General features: G+C 36.9%; 1 protein-coding gene across 3 annotated transcripts in view; it reads right to left on the bottom strand.

Moving 5' to 3' along the window:
- Nucleotides 1-3,872: 3,872 nt before the first annotated feature.
- The window catches only part of LOC137283416 (superkiller complex protein 8-like), a 31,375-nt gene continuing 11,647 nt past the window's right edge, over nt 3,873-23,600 (bottom strand). For 2 of the 3 annotated variants that reach the window (XM_067814891.1, XM_067814890.1), the window contains exons 5-9: nt 9,948-10,054; nt 9,440-9,586; nt 7,802-7,882; nt 7,013-7,219; nt 3,873-5,210 (exon numbers count right to left, since the gene is read on the bottom strand). In XM_067814891.1, coding sequence (XP_067670992.1) covers nt 5,094-5,210; nt 7,013-7,219; nt 7,802-7,882; nt 9,440-9,586; nt 9,948-10,054 — 659 coding nt within the window. In that variant the 3' untranslated portion in view covers nt 3,873-5,093. Of the gene's footprint in view, nt 5,211-7,012; nt 7,220-7,801; nt 7,895-9,439; nt 9,587-9,947; nt 10,055-23,600 lie in introns of all 3 variants that reach the window. The other variant, XM_067814889.1, reaches the window with a different exon arrangement.

Raw genomic sequence — 23,600 nt, 5'->3', positions numbered from 1 at the left:
GAGGAAAACTATCATACAGAGCACTGCCACAGTATCATTAGTGATACAATGCGTCAACTTAATCACCAAGTTTGAAACCTCAGATTACCTGAAAAGAAAAAACTTTCATTACGCTCAGATGGGATACTTTTAAAGATAGGTACAAATATATACAGTTAAGAATACATCGCATCGTAGGATGGTTTTCATGGAATATCTTAAAGTTTTCATGATTTTAAAACATGATGAACACAGATTCTTTAAAACAGTCTTATTTGTTTCCAGTTAAACAGTTCCTTAAATTGTAATACACTGTGTTGTTTTTTCAAGGTAATGTGGGATATATTATTTGTTGTTCAACACAGCACTCAGCAATATTCCAGCTATTTGATGGTGGTCTGTAAATAATCAAACAAGACAATCTAGTGATCAACATCATGAGCATGATGTCTACAAAATGTTTTCTGATGACGTCTGAAGAAAGGGCAAAGAAATGTAAGACAATTCATTGCCAACATTCAGCATGCCGCATATATATTCCTCCTTTTGGGGCTGTGAGTTGCTGTGATGATGCAGCCTTAAGGAGTGTAACACATAATAGATAGTATACTTATTGACTTTGCCAGTAACATCTACAGCCAGTTTAATTAAAAACAGCTTCCACAGATTTCATCCATGTTTGATTCTTTTGTTTAAACATTTTACATCATATAACATTCATTATAGATTTCTTGACTACTTTTGTTCTCTGCCAGAGAGTTACCCCAAAATATACCATACAGTAAATCATGAGTACATTCCCAAGTTCTCTTACTGACAAATTTTCATGTCTTACAGCAAAGAGCTAATGTATTATACATTTTTTGCAAATTTTGTTGGCTGAAGGCTAATAATACTGCATCTGGTACACACCACAGTAGTGCTGATAATACAGTTGACAGGCAGTCAAACTCACCAAGGAAACTTGTTTGAATGTACAACAAAAAGTTTGGATGAATGTACAATCGGTTCTAAATAATTCAAAATTGATAAAAATAGCACCGTGCTTTTCCCCTTGCCAGACACTAAACACTGACCCTGCCTTTGCTATCAGTGTGGGGAGCAGCTGGATTGTGTCCAAAAGTCAGATTAGATTACAATGTGATCATGTGATTGTTTACTGTGTAAACACTTTATGAGTATGACACAATGAGCTGACTAAAGAGCTATTTGGAGCAACCCACACATATACAGTTATAAGTTGGCAATCTTGTGACTTGCACAAAGTGGCAAACCATTGAGATGACTTGTCAAATTTTGTGTGGTTTATGAATTCTGTGATCACAGTCATGCACGAAGCAAATATATTCTGTTGGGATACAGGTAGTTCCTGGTATACTTATTGTCTGTCTTGTTGTTGTATTGTAAATATTGACAGGCCTTGATCAGATGGATTCGAGCTTTGTCCAGGTCACATTACAAATGTGCGTGTTGACATGGGAGACAACTCCCCATGCACTGTAGTACCATGGATGGGCACATCCTCATGACATGGCACACAACTTGATACAGTCATCAGCTCCTGCCACAGCAAACAACCTCCCTCCCATGGTGGTGTCAAGGGCCTGCACAGGCTTCGTCATCTTCACCTCACCAATCACCTGACACAAAAGCATATTTCTCAAACATACCTCACATATATTTAACTGTAACACTATAATCTCTGGAATCTCTTTTTCTCAAACTCATCCAAGACATGTTGTTGTTTGACAAGTTGGTTGACAAGTATTAGATGAGCTACGACTGATAAATGACCCCAATTTGCATATATGGGCACACCCCCTCCAGAACATTCCATTTGAAACAAGAGGGAAATAGGTTGTCGTCTAAATATTGAAAAGTTCACTTTCCTCGTGTGAATCATATCGTGATTGTGTCTTGATGAATTAAATTGCTCTATGAGAGCAGTAGCAGTATTGATTTCATGCCAGCATGTATATTGCATGTGCTTTATTGGCCAATCTACCTGTAGCAACCAAGTGTATTCGTCCAGATTACTTGCCCCGCCTGCTTGTCACAAATGCGTTCACTGCACTGGCTCATCTAATACTTGTCAAGCAGTAGGAAATCCATGCAAAGAATTTCTTAATACAGAGATATTTTTGTCTTGACAGACATGACAGTACTTTGGCACTTTTCTCAGAATGGCAACCCTGAATACCTCTCCATATTCATGGTGATATAAACATATCTGTGAGTGGACTGGCAATGAAAGAGCTGCTTTTGTTCAGACATTGACAAGGCTACTGAGGTTAACACATTTAGAAATAAACATTTATAATTCAAGATGTATTTAGAATATGTTCATAAATGTCTTCATCCTCGATATCTCAATGGTATACGTTCCTATAAATCTCCACTATACCCTGGTTGTATCTACGGCCCGATATAATTTTCACGGTAGCCAATCAGCTAATTAAGCTGCCGTTACAACCAAGCTTGCCAGCATCACCGAAGTTAGCTGTGGCAGCTGCAAAAGTATGTTCGCAGTGTGACAAACTGACAGTTCCTAAAAGTATATGCAACAACTCCATCTACCTCTTTCAGGGAACCTCTGCATGGTTTCTGTTGCCAAGTTTAATCAGTTAGATAATTTATAAAGTGAAAGTACATTGTGATTGGTACACCCAACTTCCCATTGTAGACACTTGATTGGATAAAAAGTCAGCTAAGGAAGGTAATAAATTCATCTGTCCGAACTGTAGATGCATGTATATGTCTTTTTTCTAAGTTTCAAATAATATATTTTTGATTTTAAAATTCTTTGTTGAGTTATGGTTATAAAGATTCAGGAAAAGACTGTTTGGTTCTCATATATTCTCTGATAATTCTTAACTTGTGAGTGAGTGAAATGGGTTGCAATGGTCTGACCAGCAATGACAACTTCAGTCTAGTTATGGGATACACTATGAGGTGATTATTAGTGTTTTCTGGATGAAAACTGTTCAATTCATATATGGATCAACACTGAAAATTTTCTGGTCTCTCTTGTTTATGAAGAGCAAATCTGAGAATCGTGGTTTGAATCCCAGCAAGTTACTACAAAATTTTATTGCAGCAACATTGGCAATCACCCTGGGACTGAGCCCATTCATATTATGTTGGAGAAAAATAAGTCTCAGGACTATACAGCTCTGGATGAGCCGTCTGTTGATGGGCTAGTATGACGGGTGGAATTAGAAGGTTCATGGTTCAAATCCCAGCAAGTCACTCAGAAATGTTATGACAGCTACAAAATGATGAGCGTGGTCTATGTATCCAGAAATCACATGGCCTCGGCCACTCTTGTCACAGATTAGTATAGTTGCCTGAAGCTGACAGTTACAAACATCATAGCAAAGCAATAGAGATAGGAATTAGACAGTATGAATCTGTGAACAGGAGTACTTTGGTATCCACATTTTCATGTGGTCAGGATGGTCCTGTAGCTTGCATCAGGATCAGAAACTTACAATTACTGTTAGCTCTGCTGGGTTTAATCTTCAAGTTTCAAGTAAAAGTAGTACTGGGAGACAGACTGCAAGCTGAGTAATTTAAACATATTGCACTGAAGAATTCAGACATGTTGAGTAAACAGACTGTAGTTGAAGCAGTCAAAGAAGTAAAATATTGAAAACTTTGGAAGTTATTCAACTCAAAGTCATTAGGCTGACAAACACTTAAATACCTTCTGATCTGTGGTCATTGTGTTATCCTGATAGTGATAAATAATCTCAACAATAATAACCTTGTACATGCAAATAGTACAATGAAGTTTACCTGTGCCAGTTTGTGCATTATTACAATTTGGTTGAACTACTTGCATAAACATGCCTTGGTACTGGTGACCAATTCAAAATATGTCAAACACCACAAAATCTTCAAAATGAATTTATTCATAACAGAATGCTAACATGAAGTATCTTTAAAAGCAAAACTACTATTACATGTGTATATAATGCTGGACGGAACAACTTTCAAAGATTCGTAATGCATTTACAGTCATATGTAATGATAATAAATGGTGCCTAAAAGACATATCATGGTCCCACTCACTGAAAATTAGTGAAACCTGAATCAAAACCACTTTAACTCTCTTAGACACCAGGGATGTTAACAGTTACAGTAACAGTCTTTCATCAAGTCTCATCGATATTTACATCTTATTAAACATACTAAAACAAAAACTATTGAAACTTCAAATTACTTGCTATATGTAAAAAACACTGTTTTCCTTTCATGATGCAGTGCAATGCCATTAGGCATAAAAAGAAACATGGTAAAACCCTAAACAAAAACATTCCTTTCCAATATTATTTCCCTTAAATTGCCTGGTGAATGAAAGGGCAAAATGTCTGCTTGTGAGATTCAACATAACTAAAGCAATATGAACACAACCACCATAACACAGCACACAATCTGCATACAGAGCAGATTCAATATTATAACAAAGGCTAAAACAAGCTCTTTGCGTAACAGTACAAAGATAACTGACATCCTGCTCAATACATGAGGTGATCATGTTTGGAGTTGCCTTGAAATTTCACACATGTAATGTTCCTTCTTACATATGTATAAATTCAAGGTTTGTTGGAGAGAACATCTGGTTAAAGGTTCACTGCACATAAACAGATTTAAAGGAAGAAAATAAATGGATGTTTACTTCTGTATTATGAGGATCACAACAGCAGACTGCATGTATATGTACATGTATTAAAGAACAGCAAAAGTAATGAGATACATCACAAAAACTTAAACTTTGTGATATCAGCAGAACTTGTAGCGCAACTTCTGAGTGGAAGTGTGATATGATTATGAAACACTGACAAATGACAATAAATCCCAAAACCATTGAGATGACTTGTCAAATTTTGTGTGGTTTATGAATTCTGTGATCACAGTCATGCACGAAGCAAATATATTCTGTTGGGATACAGGTAGTTCCTGGTATACTTATTGTCTGTCTTGTTGTTGTATTGTAAACATTGACAGGCCTTGATCAGATGGAAGAGCTTTGTCCAGGTCACATTACAAATGTGCGTGTTGACATGGGAGACAACTCCCCATGCACTGTAGTACCATGGATGAGCACATCCTCATGACATGGCACACAACTTGATACAGTCATCAGCTCCTGCCACAGCAAACAACCTCCCTCCCATGGTGGTGTCAAGGGCCTGCACAGGCTTTGTCATCTTCACCTCACCAATCACCTGACACAAAAGCATATTTCTCATACATACCTCACATATATTTAACTGTAACACTATAATCTCTGGAATCTCTTTTTCTCTAAACTTGAATTATTTCTAACCTAGATTGGTACTGCTTGAATTGATCTCAGATACTTCAATCACAGTCAATACTCATAATGCATGGTGCAAGGGGCTTATAGACTTGTACAACTTACCTATCACTTGTCACAAACACATACACTTATGCTACACATTATAAGTTGATCAGTTAATAACTTGCATTAAAATGGGGCTACGGGTGGGTAAATTGGTTACGAACCACAAAATTCTTTTACAGTTGAACAATAGTAACATGAAAGATCATGCTGTCATTAACGACTCATTTGAGTTATATATTTCTTTTCCATGCTATGACATTTGTCACACAGCAGTTATTACATGGTATTATGTGGAGACAATGTTTCTTTTTCTGTAATGACTGTTACAACATACTGGTATTGACTGCAAAGCAATTGAGCAACAAACCACTGAGGATGATTTCCCATTAAATATCCACCAATTTAGTCTTTGAAGTGCAATATTACTGTATGATTCAGATCTGTAGACATCCTATAAACATTCCTCACATCATTTTCTTCTGACCTGTTGTTTTTGTTAAATGAATCAGAAATTCTGCAATGACTGGCAAAATCAAAACAAGTGTGTTTGACCGAGAGTTTTAAACTAACCAAAACTTGACATTGTTTAGCTTATATCAATCACAAATGGCATGATAGCTGGTTTGCTTTCAGAAAGAGAGTAGGGAAATTGTGTGATATGGAACAACCTTCTATGGAATCCCTACTCTGATTCAGAAATACCCCAGTGGGAATCACATTCCACTAGCCTCACTACAAATTCTAGTGTGAGTTCCACATGAGAAAAGGTGCACATTACTCAATATAGTTGACATATACTCTTGAAAAGAAATTGGGAAACATCATTTTTAATTTATGATTAAAAATTGGGAGATATATCTGAGTGCATAACCACTTACACTATGGAATGACTGTAGTTGCTTGTACAGTCATCACTTTTGAAATTGTACAATGTGTTCAATATTTATTTGCAAAAAAACCCAAACCAGCTAGAAACAAACACTAACAACTGTGTGACTGTCAAAATTAATGGTCTACAGTGTGATTTATCAACCTTCTTGGAAAACCTCAAAATCAAGAATGACACCCTATTCAACCCTCAGCTCTGACATGAATGCCTGAGTGTCATCATACCCCAAAACCACTAGTCACTTGTCACCTGGTGAACTAGTGGTCCACTGAAGGATCTCAGCAAAACATGGTGTCTTCAGGAATTTTGGTGACTTGGTTAATTGTATGTCATCGTACTCTGATGGTGTGGGGCATCGCTATGAATAGAGGACACTGATTTGTCTGGTCTAGTCTTTATTATCTACAAGTTTCCATCATGTTGATGAAATACTGCTCAATCAGCAGAAAAACAAACAAATAGGAGTCTAGCTGTTTAAAGAATCAATAATTTCACATTCATATTGGTCAGTAAATGACACCTTATGAATACAGCAGTAAAGTTAAATAATGAATAATTACAGGTATTATACATTAGTTTAGAGACTCACTCTCTTTTGACACTTGGGTTATGACAAGGATTGCCTGATTTGGAGGCACGTTTAAGGACAGGTGTTGTTTTTGTTAAGTAAGTAATGCATTCTACAAAATGAAACACTGTTATTTAAACTCCAGGTTAAGTAAAACATAGTTGGTTAAATAGATATGTTTTTTTGTACACACAGCCGTTCTCACCTCATTGGTGTCCATATTGATTGCCCTAGTACTGTTTGTCCCACTTCCCCCTGCCAGAACCACATTGTTGTCACAGAACTGTGCACAATACAGGTAGGCACCGTTAGGACCTGTGAATTTCACTGTCTTCTTGGGCTTGCCAGCAGTGTAGTCCCACACCTTCAGTGCATCTTCAGCTACCCATGATCCAGTCAGAATGTCAAACCCCTGAATAGAATGGAAAAAGTATTGCTTAGATGAACAAATATACACAAAGTCTCTGATGTGGTAGTCAAAGATCAGATTATTATAAGATAGGATATGGACACTGAGGATCTGAATTGACATGATGAACTATTCTTTATCTCAGCCTACATTGGGATTTGAACACAGGGAGACTTGATAATCTGTTGTAGAAAAGACCTAAAACTAAACTTGACATCATAACTTCAATAGTATTAACATGCAGTTAATATGGATGTAACAAACTTATTGTAACAACAGCGATTAGTAAAATTATGTGAACCATTTTTCAGTTCACTCAAAAGATTCGTTATGCAACAAGCAAACTCATAACCTGACACTCTTATTATGCTTGCAAATAACTTGATGATGGTATATGTCACTGTGTAGCATTTCCTTTTTGAATATTTTTGTATTGCAAAAGAGAGACAAATGCTCTGAAATGTGTGAACTCTTAGTTTCTGTATGGATATGATAAACCCATCAAAGAAGCTATAAATTCACTTCAGGACAATTGTTTTGAACACTCATGACATAGCGATATAGCTCTGTATAAAAAACGATTACCTTCACATCCAAACTGTCTCCACAAATGTGAGGTCCCCATATCTGTCGCTTGATTCCATCTGTTGATCGAGAATCCCAAATCTGAAAATGGACCTAAATGTGGTAATGTGTCGTATATATCTTTACCTGTCATATTCTTCACATCTTGAAGAAAGGATTTCATGGCTGTTGACATATACATCAGGAGGCCTGTACAGAAACTTTTTTGTAACCTCATAGCCACCATTCTTACTTAAAGGTCACAAGCAATTAAAAAATCAAACATAATTAAAACACAATTATCACTTATTCATGACATATACTACACATGGCTGCTTGTAAAAAAACAAATAAACAAAATTATAAGCATACAATTGTGATTCAAAAGTGCAATATTTTGTACTTGGGCTTACTCCCCTCGAAACAAAGCCCTTGGGAGACCGAACCCAGTTATTGCGGGTGGGCATGCACTCAAGTGTAAAGACGACTTCCGATTGGTTGGTTCATTTGCTGATACGCTGAGGGCTCATTGTGTGTACAGAAAGATGATCTGTTTGATGGGCATTTTAGAAGTATGGTGGGTCAGAAGAAAGTAAGATTCTTTATGGGTGACAACTTCTTTTGTTGATGCGTCGTGTCAGTATGGATTCATATACCGTTGTCAAACAAAATGATATATACTAGAAGAAGTTGTTATCCTTAAAGAATGTATATAGAGATGTTGGGTTTTGTAAATACACGTTCCCTGAATTTGCATTCAATCCAACAACTGCTTGGTTGGAAACTAGGAGTAGTCCAAGTACAAAGCAGGACTTGAAACTGACAAGAGTTTGCACCAGTTTCTGTCAGATCCAGTCATCTGAGAAAAATGGATGTAGTTTGTTTGCAACCCTCAGACAAAAACATGTCATGTGTACAAGTACGACACCTGCCTAATTACATAATGTAGCAGAGACAGGACTCGGATGCACGAGTCATAAATCAATTTATTTTGTTTATGGCGTAGGGCCTGATAGGTGTTAAGTTCAAATTGCATGTCATCAATGATTGAAGCTGTGTAGTGCATATTGCTTTTTAGCACATTGACATATAGGTTTCAATAAAGCAGACATTGAGCTTTCTCTGTGACAAAGGCTGGTTACCACAATCAACATGTTTTTTTATGTAACGAGTAGATTGTCTACTAGTTTGTGTACACAACCAAGATTAGCCTACTGCTCACGACCTCATACTCCTGGCATGCGTATGCATACTGTTTCAAGCTCCGTGAACCTATTCACTGTGCACGTGCTATGCGCGCAGTGCAGCAGAGCTGTTTAAACCCCCAGCGCAATTCAAATTGGTTTTAAGTGTACTGTTCATTATGGGAGGATTTGAGTCAAGGTTTTAAGATGGAAAGCCTAGGGGACAGTCTTGCCAAGTATGCACCAAACTGTATAGAAAATATGTCAAAATGTCTGAGGTCTTTGAACCAGAACATTTTCCGTCATTGTTAAAAGACCATTACTGAGCTTACTGGACCATCATCATTTACTACACTGGGGCTAAAGTGACTTAATGACAGAGTGACATGTACGAACATAAAAAATATGTTCATTTACAGAGGGAGAGAACATAGCAAACTGTTTTCTAAAAGGTTCCTGCGTTTGAGCTGCTTACCTTGACATGGTTGTCCCATCCTCCAGTCAGAAAAATGTGGTTGAACTCAGTGTGGTATTTCAATGCAAAGACTCTCTGTGTATTTCCCATGCACTTCATATCTGAAGGATCCTTAGAGTTGTCATAGCCATCATACTCTTTCATCAACTGCAATATGAAATATTCAACATCATCTGGAGTACTCTCTTACCATGCATTGATATTGTTGCTTATTGATAAAGGATAAATCACACGGGCATATATGATACAGAATCAAAAGCAAAATGATAAATATAACAACACAAAGTTGGTAGTAGATGTGCTACAAAACTACCAGCAATAACAAATCCAAGATGCTTTATGCAAATGTCATCCATAAAGTATTTTGTCTGTGTTGTTCCTAGTGAACTATAAAATGCCAATCAAAGAAATTGAATACACGGTGATCCACTAAATTCTGTTTCTCTTTCAATGTGACAAGCAACACCAATGTCTGGATCCATGGATACATAATACAATGAGACATTACCGTGCAAGTGTTGGTATCGTATATTCTGACTGCAAGGTCTTTGCCTGATGTAGCAAAGTTGTACCCATCTTCACAGAAATCAAGACAGTTAATTTCATTATTTCTTTCTGAAAGAAAATAGACACAAAATATACAATAATGTTTCAGTTGGAAACTAATACTTTCAAACTTACATGGAACTTCAATAGAGTGAGTGAGTGAGTTTAGTTTTACGCCACACTCAGCAATATTCCAGCTATATGGCGGCAGTCTGTAAATAATCGAGTCTGGACCAGACAATCCAGTGACCAACAACATGAACATCGATCTGCGCAATTGGGAACAGATGACATGTGTCAGCCAAGTCAGCGAGCCTGACCACCCGATCCCGTTAGTCGCCTCTTACGACAAACACAGTCACCTTTTATGGCAAGCATGGGTTGCTGAAGGCCTATTCTATCCCGGGACCTTAACGGGTCACTTCAATAGAATATAGCGACTATATATATATAAAATATATATAATATATATAATATGAATATATAACAAGAACATGTTCACTGTGCCAATATTTTGTCAACACAACAGACATTGAAGAGTTGTTTTTAATATGCTGATCTTATCAGTTGGTTGAAATGAATAAGTGAGTATGAAGTCAAAAGTACTAGTATCATAAAACATGTAGATGTGCACATGTACTATCACACTGAAGTAGTTGATTATTAAAACTTGTGTTGTCACCAGATGTTTTACAGGCATTTAGAAGTTGGTAGGGTAGTATAAGACACTTGATATGGATGTGCAGCTTCAACATTATTTACACAAGCCATTTCTGGGCTAATGCTTGCCCCTTCATCAGGTGAGTAAATAATACAGTTGCACATCCGCATCAAGTGTTTTGTATTGTGTTATCATGCTTCTAACTTGATCCAACTGTCATCTGATAGTGGGGTCTTTGATGACTTACCATTAACTGATAATAATTAAGGACAGGGAGTTACACACTGTGTATCTCTGGAGAAAAAATGACTACCATTTATTGTTTGAGAGGCATTTATTTAAGTTGATGTATGGCACAGGAGTTAAGGATAACTTCTTTATCACACTATCACTGGAACATTACGGAATAATAAAAGAAGTTGTGATCCATAAGTCTTTTGTCTACTTTCACTATGTCATGTATTTGGTAACTTTGGTAACAGCAACTATTCTTAAAGCAAGAGAAACAAACAAAAACTAAATCATTTTATTCCACATACTAATTGTACTTGTAATCATTCTTTTCATCAAAAGAAATGCATTTATTCTAATCTATGACGTCTTGAGTAGTGGTTCACAGAAACATCTAAAACATATTCTGCAAAGTATAGCCATATCCGTTGAAAGGATCACAGCTTCAGATTGGTTTTGTCATGTAATAAAATGGATTGAAATACTGAACTCCATCATTTGATAATTATATACATGTACCTTAATTACTGAAACGACAGTAAATGTGAAATTGCTCTGAATGTCCACTAAATGAAATTTGGGCATGAAGTTCAATATCTGGTGTGTCCACTATGTTGGGCAACACACTTTATGACACCTTGATGGCACACTGTTGATTAATTTCTAGATGGTTGCCCCTGGTATTGTCCGCCATTCCTCCTGAAAAGCTGCACCAAGCTTGGCCAGGTTGACGGGTACAGGGTTCCTGGCGTACACCTACACCCTTTGACAAAGATTGTCCCATAGATGTTCAAATGGGAACAGGTCTTAGATGGACAGTCCAAGCGTGGAGAGTTTGTGTGCCCTCTCATTGGCGATAAGCTGTGACATTTTGGGCCCGATGTGATCTGGCATTATCATCTTGGAATTCAAAATCCCTGTCCATGATTCTAGCCAGTGGAGCCACGACAGGACACCAAATTTTGTTAATGTATCACTGACCAGTCAAGGATCCATTAACAATGACCAGATCTGATAGCCTGTTGTGTGTAACCACATATGGTATTGTCTGCGGCCATTCCATACATTTGTATATAGAGGATACACATTTCTGTGTCATGTAAAACCATGTAAACACAAACGCATTTTTCTGATGGAGCATGTAGCGGAGGAATGCACAGTGGAAGTCTTTATTTAAAAAAAAAAAACAGTCTGAAAAGAAATACACCAAACTAAACGAACTGAAAGGGTCCTAGAAACAATGTGCAAGTAAAAAATAAACTGGGTGGCTGTAGGTAATATTTCAACCTTGGACCAAAACTAAATTAAATAATATTTACAGTGAAAACCAACTAAACGAACTGAAGGGACCCACAAATTGATTCAACAAGAAATGTATTCACAAATACAGTAAATTTCAGGCCCGTTTGAAAATATGCTCAGCTAAATGTCTTAACACTAAATTTCTAAGTACTAAATGTCTAACAATTGGGCTCAAGAAACTATTATTCTCCCAATACTAACGAGGCAAGTTTTCACTGTCAAACCTAAGCCCCAACAACTAAAAAACTGAACACATGTGTTTTTCTCTCTTCCATCGCATCTAGAGCACATGCATTCCCTACAAATATGGATTTAGTCTGATGGAAATATGCAATTTCTGGGCATATTTAACTAGATAATACTTAACTCAAATGAACATATCCAAACTGCCATTTACTATAATTCTTTCAGACATTCTAAATTTATAAGAATCGGAGAGCAGATGTAGTGTGTTTGAAAATTGGAGTAACTCCTCAAAGATCAGGGTGGTTAGCATTTCTGCATATTGTGCATCAATTACTCAAATATTGTATTTGTGAATAATTATTCATATTCATTACCCAATTTTCATGACACATATCATATTCGCCACACAGTGTATTTGTTGCAGCCCTACTCTATACAACCCAACACTCACAGTGACCATGAAAAGGTGTTGGATTGTACAGAGTGTCAGATAATTCAATATCTCCTTGTTTAAATACTTTTCAAACAATACCATACATAATGTAACTGGCTTATATCATGAGATCAATGCTTCATTGTTCTTGGTAAATAGAGGGAAAAGAAAACGAATTCTGTATTTATATGTACATGTATATCAATGGATTTATTATCTTCAATGTAAATTATGAAAACATCCCCCACTGTAGATTGGCTCTCGTCACTTTTGACTCCATTGGCATTGGCAATGGTCTACAGTCTGGCTAGCTAAACTACTCAAAAAAGAAATGCACGGGTAGCATTATTCCATGTAACTTTTCGAATCTGAATCATTGGTGTCTGTGTAATCAGTATATCTATGGTGAGTGCTGTCTGCAAATATTTCTGAATTTAAATCCATTGTCATTGAGTCCAACTCGCCAAAATGCACCAAAATCTGTTTTCCTCAATAAATGCAATAAATTGTGAATGGGAAGAAATTCACGTGTTTCCTTTTGCATACACATTCTATGCATCATTTCCAATATGTCTGGGGGTTTCAATGTTCTTGCAACAACCTTAAATTTGTTGTTAAAGTCATGCCTAGACTTACTGAGGGTCAGTGCAACAATGCAATTGGTCATTTGGAGGCCAGGGAGTCTCAGTCTGCGATTGCAAGGCAACTGAATATGTCACAGAGTATCACAGTAAAACTTTGGCATCGCTACCAGCAGCAAGGGTCAACACATGATTGCCCCAGGTCAGGTCGACTCCGTGTGACCACACCCGCTCAGGACAGGTTTATTTGGCTTCGACATTTGTGGAACAGGTTCACCACAGCATCCTCCACAACATCAGTAGTGCCAGGACTCAGAAAATTTCTGATCACTCTGTGAGGAACCGCTTACTTGAGGCTGGTATTCATTTCAGGAGACCTTTGCAAGGACCTGACCTTGCAACATCGGCAACAACATAGACAGTCTCCCATGGCCATTGCAAAGGTGGAAAAGTGTTATCTTCAATGATGAGTCACATTACATGCAGCGACATCCTGGCAGAAGAGCATGTGTATATCGATGTCATAATGAACGCTACGCTGCAAATTGTGTACAAAAAGTTGACAGATTTGGTGGCTTGGGCTGGCATCTCATACAGTGGCAGGACAGATCTCATTCAGGTCCAGAGCAATTTGACAGCTTGAAGTTACTATCATGAAATCATCAGGCCTCATGTCCTTCCTTTCATGAACCGCCAGAACGTAATTTTTCAGCATGATAATATGAATAACAAGGGGATTCCTTGCAAAGAACAACGTTCAGGTTCTTGACTGTCCCTCATGATCACCAGATCTTAACCTTATTGAACATTTGTGGGACGAATTGGATTGTTGTGTGCGACAGCATGACCCTCAGCAACAGATGTAATCTGCTCTGTTTGTGGTCTTGAGGGAAGAGTACCAACTCATTCCTAGGCACTTCATCCGGAATCTGGTCCAGTCTATGGGATGTCGATGTCAAGCAACCATTGATGGTAGCCACACAAGATACTGACTGCTCTTCAACCTTGACCTTGGAATACTCGTCATTTGTGATGTACAGTTTCTTGCAGCATTGGACCGTTAATGTTCATTCAGGTTTTCATCATGACTGCCCTGTATTACAGAACCTTAAGTGTATAAACTGATAACAATTAATGCATTTGGAACTGACGGCGTCAGCCGGAGGTTTCAAATGAAATATTCCCGTGCTTCAAATACTCAATAACACCCGGAAATTGGCCAACACATGATGTTTATCGACATTGTAAACACAAAAGTAAACCAAAGGGTTTTACTGTCTGCACTCGTTTACATCGAGAACGAGTACAGCAGTGAAGTGTCATCAGCTGGCCGTTTCAGCTGGTTCCCATGGTAGCATCTGGAGTTGCTCATTTGTGACGTCATTCTAACTTTACGTCACAATATGATTTGAATGACGTCACCACTGTTGATGACGCAACAAAACAATTGTTTGCGAGGTTTCTACGTGTCAGTACGCAGTAAATAATCTTGCAGTTTCTGGGAATCTAATACCATTTGATCATATTTTTCAACCAATCAGATTACAGAACACAGTGACTTTTGGTTTACAATTAATGACAATTCACTGGCTCACTGGTAATTGATCTCACCAATCATCGGCAGAGCATCACCATAACTGCTTAAACTGATCAATGAGAATAAATTGCACATTACTTTTAAGCTAAACAATGCTAGGTACAGACTGATTTCTAAAAATATAATACAATCCAGTATCCTGCAGGATCTGATGCACTTGACACTTGATGGCAATGGGAAATTAAATTCAGCATTTGAAGACAAAAAATGTACATGATATTATGAAAAATGGTATTTATTTTGCTACTACAACATAACATTTTAGTCCAGTTTGACATAATTCTTATTTTTATGGATATATACTGATTGGGTATCTACTTAATTCACCGTAATTCATAAAACCTGATAGCGATAACTGTTTTAACTATAATTACTTTAAATGCTTTTATTAACCTTTGACTGCTCTTTTAGATCTTTATCATATGGCAGGCCTTCAATAAGTACTGATGCTGACCTAGCTGCCCCTTCTTTATTGGAAACAGTTAATGCTCTTTAACGAAAAATGTCTTCTGTGTTAATTAGCTCATTAATGAACTATGCCTCCTTTTGGTACTCTTCAGCAACAGGGCTGTTCCCACTTTCATAATAGGGATGTGGAAATACCACTTATGTGCACAAACCATTAATTAATGTGTCTCACAACTGGGAGGACACCTGTAAAACAAAGGTTTTTAACTTCCAATTATCAAGAGCTTGGGACAAAGAGATAACCAATAACAGGAGGTTGGTTGACATGTTGATTAGCGTTTTTTTAAAAGCAGTTTGGGGTGAGGATGTTGGATTGTCTAGATTAATAGTGTCACTAGGACCAGAAAATGGTTTCAGAATGTGGAATGTACAGATGTCGGATAATTCACTGTTTAGGACTAGAAAATGGTTTCAGAATGTGGAATGTACAGATGTCGGATAATTCAATGTTTAAATGATGATAATATAGAAGAAAGCAGGACCCCCAAAATATGTCTGAATTCACAGATTGTCAGATAATTCAGAAGTCAGAATATACACAGTCCACTGTGTATAAACAGGTCAATATAATGACCGTTGTGAATGAGTAGTGTTGAAGGTTTACTATTTAGCACTGTAGCAATGATAAGCGTAAAAGTCAAGGGGTTCTTGTCATTACCTTAATGTTACTCTCTAAAGATTTAGGGCACCCAGATCCTTGAAGAGACAATGCCCAATGACCCTAGAATCCCCTCTAATTTCAAACATTGCCTTAAATGATATATGTACTATACTGTGTTGTGTGTTAGAAGGTTCAAGAAGGCAAAATCAAGATACTCAAGATTGTCAGTGTGGTTTATGGCTGTGCCGAACAAACATGTAGGATGTATCACAATGGGAATAAACATTTTAATGCTGACTTTGGTAAACTGAAACTGTCATATTCATTGTATTAAGCCCTGACCAAACTCATAATATTCATACTCATACTGGTATTTTCTAAGAATAGAAACAGTGCAGGACTGAGTGCATATTCACATAATCAAGTTTCTAACTTTTTTTTTGTACAGTGGAAATACTATCGTGTCCATGTTAAGAAACATAATGTTACAAGAGTGTATTTTCTGTAAATTGTCTTACTGATGAAGTGATAACTATTATCTTGGTCACAATGTTTAAAGTTTTGAGTGATAATTACTATAGGTCACATTTCGTATCATAAATGTTCAGTGCTTTTCATAGTTTGGCAGCAGGCTTTATGGTAGCTCTTTAGATTTATCTCCCTTTGAGTATGTGATGTGCTTCTGGAAGTCACGAAAATTCCATGTTAATGGTGATGGTCATATTGTGCTTGAATGTTCAGGAATCACTGACTTTGTATATACAGGCTGGTTGTCGTGTTTATGACATGGGACACACACACTGATGAACTCGAGCATATTAAACTGCCTGCCTTCCTCAACGCTTGACCTACATAACTGCTGCCTGACCGTTCACTGTGTTACATTCAGTATTACTGTTTCTCACTCTCAAACCATGACTATGGTGAGTCGATATTATATTTGTGACCCATTACTTTAGATTTAACTCAGTTGCATTGAACTTGAAACCTCTATTGTGAATGTTTGTATCTTGCCTTTGCTTTCTGTTTAATACAAAATATTAAATATTTTAGAATTGTCAGTGTTATATTTTGCTGGTTCTGAGGGGATTTCTTTTACCTTTTGTCACAGCAATTTTTAACTGTAACAATAATAAAACTGGTATGTCATGAGATTTCGTTTGAGGTCAGTCATTTAGATGCTTTATGACAAATATTATGCTAGGAACCAACAATGTATAACATTTATTTACATATGTTAATATGCAGTATATTATTTAACAGTTAGGTTAACATTGTGAATTATACTTTACCTCATTCAAAATTGTGTGGTAACTGATCTACATAAAGCAACAACTCACTGTTATGTACAGCTGTTATTGTCTGAGAATTTGTCAGAAATGCCTAAACTGACATAAACCAAGCCATTGTGTTTGTTGTTGGAGTACAGTAAGTCAGTCTGTTGCTAAAATTAGTTTCTCTCTCTTTGTTATAATTCATTAGATGATATCGAAAACAGATTCATCTACCAGGTGCTGTGCTGGGGATAAAATGTATTTCAAGTTTTCATTATCAATGCACATTGCAAAAATACCTCTTGAATATACAATAACAGTTGCTTATTAATTTCTTTTGATCTTTATATTAAAGGGGCACTGATGTGGAGCAGTTTCCATTGTTCCTGTTGTTATTGTTTTTCTCCCATGAGTACCCAGATGATATCCCAGAATTCATGACTGGTTTGTGACCTCTGCTGCGCAGCCCGTATGTGCAATTGGGAGTTAAATTATAGACAGATCAACTAAGTTAAAGTCATTTTTACTTCATTACAAATGTATTATGAAAACAAATGAAACACTTTGAAGGTTAATAATCTGTCAGTGGTAAAAATGGTAAAAAACTATTAGGACGGAAAAATAACGAAGCCAATGTACGCTTTTATATTTTGTCTCATAACCCTAATTAGTTTATTGTCATATTTGTATGATTTTGAAAATTAATACAAGAACACATGGTCTGCTTATACTTAGAGTAAATTTCTAACATGACTGTAACATTTAAACATTGTATAGACTGCCAATGTGGATCCTATTTCGCACATGCCCTATGCGCGATCTAGTGTGTGTTTTTTGTCAGATAGATTCTGCTGAATGCTACAACAAATAAATTAAATGGAAATGCAAATAATGAATTTAAAACATACCAATGTTACAGCAACAATGTCAGGTTACTACCTTGTTCAGGAATGTATCCATGAATATCCACATAAAAGAACGATATTCCGTTCATCTGCAACTGGTAAATAATCCTGCTCTATGTCTTGTGTCTTACAACAGTCAAATTTGTGAAAAAGTGACACATCATTTCAGGTCTTTCACATTGGTGAAAACCTGATAAACCTCTCATTGGTCACCCAAGATAGCACACCTGGCAACTAATTGTACGATGTCTGCCATTCTAATTTAATTAACCAATAATGAGCAATCAATCAACGCAAAGGTGGTTAATTCTTTGAAGGCAGGATGTTGTTTTTACACTCGCACTTTACGACAGGGTGTAGTCAGTATAGATTAGTACATCCTCAACACTTTGCCTTTTGATAAATCTGCTGTAGAAGATAAAAGTAATTAATCAATCAGTGTGTTATCGGTTAATTCTTTGATCGATGTTTATTTTTGTAACTCAGCCGATAAACCTCTTGCATCACTTACATGCATATATTGCATAACATACAATACATTTGCTGCTACAGACCTTAATTCATAATGTTGAGTATTTACTCCAGACAGGAGAAATGCCACATAGGAACCGTTGTTGAGTAATCTGAGTGGTGTTAACCACTAATTATACCTGTTATAAATTCATTAACTGACCAACAAGTGAATGATGACAGATAACACGTGTAGGTTTATACCATCAAACGCGAGTTACAGCAAGGAAGATGTAATCTCTGTGTCGCATGCTGAAAACACTGTTTCGAGGATACCAACGGAACTTCGTTGTTACGTAAGAAATATATACAGACATTTGCTGTGTACTTAAATAAAAAGGTGTCATCAGTTTATTTACGTAAGAAAACTTTCAGATTTCTCTACCAATGGCAAAGTTTTTAGTTTACGAATTCAAATAAATCAACTGTGTGTTTTTATTATCAGTGATAAAAGACCAGCTTAGCTGTCATAGCTACCCAAATTTACCTATGGTTTTTGCTATGACAGCTGGGCCAACCCTCAAAACTATCTAAATACAAAGCTTTGCAATCTTTCGGACTTATATGAAACAAATGGCTTGCTACGTGCCTGTAGACATCATATTTTCACATGACAGGATTAAATATTGAGGTGAAAACACAGAAATAGGATCAAATTGGATTAGTCACTATACTATCCATGCATCAGGAAAAAAACTACACTGCTGGGATATTTTGTTACAATCAGACAAGGAATACCATGGATATGTTAAAATAATGGCATATGATGGGCATCCGGCCTCCTGAATGTTTAGGGTGAAGAAATTTTGCTGATGTGGACAGGAGCCCAGTCCCTTTGTTCATCACTGTTGAAGGAGTTTCTTAATTAGACAGTTGGCGAGAAACATTATTCGCTTATTTATATCAGTGCCCCTTTAGAGAACAAATAAACTCATTTTTTTTTTACTCTTTTTACCAATCCATATGAAAGACTTCTTGTTAGTCATAAACGGAACACCATTTTTTTTAAAAAAAAATTTGTGGTTAATTAATACCAAGAGCATAAAAGTTGCTGAAAAGCTGTCTGCTTCTCTCTCGCCCGCAAATGAAACCACAGAAACGTTACGTAACTGTCGTCAGAGCCCTGCAGTGACATCATAGAAGGAATGATTTTCAGTTAGTTGTACAGAAAATGTGTAGGAGGTTCGTCACTTTGCTGATTTCTCAACGTCACCAAAGACATCCCAAATTGTTCTGTTGCTGTCAATTGCTCCTTGTGGTCGAGTGATGGTGTCACTATCCATAGATTTGCACCGGTCACCATAGTTTGTGCTTAAATGAGCGAAGTGAGTGCGAAGTGAGCGTTGTGGAAGCCAGTGGTATACACTTAATTGGATGGTTTGCCCCCTACCACACTTTCAGGACAGAAAATGTGTGAAATTGTTATGTTATAAGCAATGTCATCAAAAATCCTTATTATTTAATTTGAAATGCTAAACATAGCAAGAAATACATTTAAAACTGTCAATCACCTTGTGTAGCTAACTATTACCTCACAGAATATAGTTTCATCAATCTATGATCAAAGTTAGTTTGCCATTTCTCAATTTGACGTGCAGCGTAACTTGCATATGGTTTATCACACTCTATAAGTCTCAAGGGTGTTCATGTATTATGGTGCATATGATGCCTGATTCTATTTCAAATAATCTGATTATGCTTGCAGAATATGTATTAACAAAGAAAATATTGGTTCCTTATACAAAAAAGTATAACGCTTCAAAAACATTTTTAGACAAGATCTAAAATGTCTTTAGATCACCGTTGACATGCACATGTAAAGAATATTATTCCTAGGGTATTATTTAGTGATAAAAGTATTCAAAATATGCTTTGGGGCACATACCTAGCAGGTGTAAAGCTTTTGTCTATCAGACAAACAAATGGTATTTTGATGGAGACAATCCTCTTTGTGTATATTTGTAGTCTTAGTCTATTGGTATTAGCTTAAGAGGAGGCTTACTGCCAAGGGCTAGGGATTCCTGACAGGTAGGCAGACTTCCACCAGCCTGTCCACATACAATGCCTATGTTTTGATTCATTTGTCAACAGTTTATTATAAACATCTGTACAAATATGGATTCATATATTTCTCTAGATGTCCTCCCACATTTAAAGCCTTTGAAAAGCTAACACACTGTACGACCATTTCACTTTACAATTTTGTGAATAGAAATATTTGGAAAATTGAATATACTCTTTAACAAAAATAAAATAAAATAAAATAAAAAAACAGAAAAAAGCACAGCTTTTTTCAGTTCATTTTGATATTATTTGACAGCAATCGTCATTAAGACAAGTCCTATGTTTGTTTCCCATTAATCATGTCATAGTTGTGGAGTACTGCATTCAAATACATCCCAAATGTGTTTGGAAACATTGTCACAAAATTGAAAACGATGCATGAAAAGTGTTTGCAGAGTTTCCACATAGTGCATGAGCAATGTGTTTGAAATATGACTAGAGATATCCGCCAAAAAGGGCCAAACCAAAATCACCATTTTATCACAAAATTTAAGACGAAAATGAAGATAAATATTGCCAATACTGAATGATAATTGCCAAAATATTGTCATTAGAAGCAGGGGAATTCCTAGTCTGCTGTTGCTAGACACTTCAAAACCACTATACTGCCTTATCTCAATTATGGCATTGATATACCCGCTTCAATTCAGCCAAGATTATCCCACAAGTAACGAAGGGTGACCAATCCTGCACAGGACCGATTCATCCAGGTGTTTCACCCAAGTCACTGATTTGTGACAGCAACGAAAACTGCAGGACATGTCCCTGATCTTCTAGAAATTTCTGACCAAACCATCAGGAATCATCTGAGAGATGTGGGAATTTCAGCATATCAACCAGCCAGCAGTTAGACCTGTCCTGACACGACTATGCTCAGAATGATATGTCCAATTGTCCAACAGGGTACTATTATGGAACCTGTGGAATTGGCAACCAATATAGTTAAATGATGACTTGCATTTCCTGGTGCAACAACAGGATAGGAAACAATGTGTCTATCAATGATGACATGAAAACATTTTGAGCCATACTGTGTTCAGCTGGTGGACAAAATCTGTGGACAGACATCATGGTGTAGGGAGCCGTGTCCTACATGGTTAGATCGGTGCTTGTAGTGGTTAAAGGCTATCTTACAGTAAATCACTACATTTACCAAATCCTGCGACCTCACATCCTCCCACCTTTTAACCAATGCTTGAACCCATACAGTTCGTGTAACAGGTGCCTATCTCGCCAATGCAAATATCAGTGTCCTTTCCTGGCCTGCTAAATTGCCTGATCTGAACCCGATCAACCATCTAGGAGATGAATTTGAAAGACATGTCAATAAACATCATAATCCTCCCATAACACTTGCAGAACCTGCCAACATGTTGTAGGAGGAACAGTTAAGGATTCCCCAGCAAAAATCCAATGACTTAAGAAAACCCTTCCAAGGTGCTGTGAAGAAGTGACAGATGCAAGGCATGGTGTCATAAGGTCACCTGAAGGCCCCCTTGTATCCACTTATGTGCAGGGATTAAACAGAATTAACACTACAATGACAGCAATACATGTATGTTCATCTGTGTGTCAAATTTACTTCATCTATGTTCAAGCTTAATTGACATATGTATGCATAATAGATTTTGTACATTACTAACTTTTGGCCTATGTGAAGAGTTTTAAGAGTTCATAATCTCTGCATTTACTTTTATGGAGATACCTTCCTATCGAGGGTCACTATTGTCACAACATATGGACAAATACAGCATATGTTTGAGCACTGACCTGGGGTCATCATTATGATGCCTTATTGTTATTTAAGAAATACAGTTCATTCTACCATCATGTATAGTGTAATAAAGCACACTTTCATCCTGAACTATTATAGTTAAAGCACGAGAACAAACTGTATTTCTTTTCTAAGATGCCGTATTCAATAACTTCTAAGCGTAATTTCGAGTAATCTATGGCAGGAAACTAACGATGGTGTCTGTGACCTAAATTAAGAATCCTTGCACAGGGCTAACTGACGCGCTGTTCTTTTGATGTGTCAGCCCCCTACGTTAAGACAAAGGTTACTAGAAAAACAAATGATGAACAGTTTGATGATGGTTTATGTTTGGGTCAAATATCTTCTTTAGATCATTTTAATTACATCCGTGATTCTCTTAAACCATGCAAGGCAATATGACTGCCTCATTTCTACTACCAACAAAAGTTTAGATCAGTACATTCAGAGGAACTGCGACGAAGCAGTTTACTGTGGGAGGCTGTACGAGGTGATGGCAACTGACATCCATCGTGACGTCGGTTACATTGTGACGTAATGCAAAAAAGTTCGATTACAAGGGGGGCAGACTGAATGGCGCAGCGACGTCAACACATTGTGACGTAATGCAAAAAGTGCACATTATTGGTTGATAAAGTATCGTCGGCGCCTTTGATCCTTCGCCGAAGCATCTTAGAAAATATGATAACTTAGTAAGCTTGTAAGTCATTTCAGAAACCGATGGGCCATACTCATTTGATAGTTTTTGCTACATGTGACCTATGTAACATGGATAGGAAGCAGTCTTTCACCAATTTGTATGCAAAAGCAATAAAACTGCCAGTGAAGCTCATACATCCCTAATGACGTTCTGATGCCTGGAGAACATGGTGAAGTTGATCAATGTCAATGTGTTTGCACTCACATTTGCCAAAGTTAACGCACTGACAGAATCAATATTTTAACAAAGAATTATTTTCCAACACAGTAAATGAATTCATGTGATTTACTGCTATTGATCAACAACCAAGTAATATGTTGAACAATTC

The sequence above is a fragment of the Haliotis asinina genome, chromosome 5, assembly GCF_037392515.1.
Source record: "Haliotis asinina isolate JCU_RB_2024 chromosome 5, JCU_Hal_asi_v2, whole genome shotgun sequence".
NCBI lineage: Eukaryota > Metazoa > Mollusca > Gastropoda > Lepetellida > Haliotidae > Haliotis > Haliotis asinina.
This window is presented reverse-complemented; position numbering and strand designations above follow the sequence as displayed.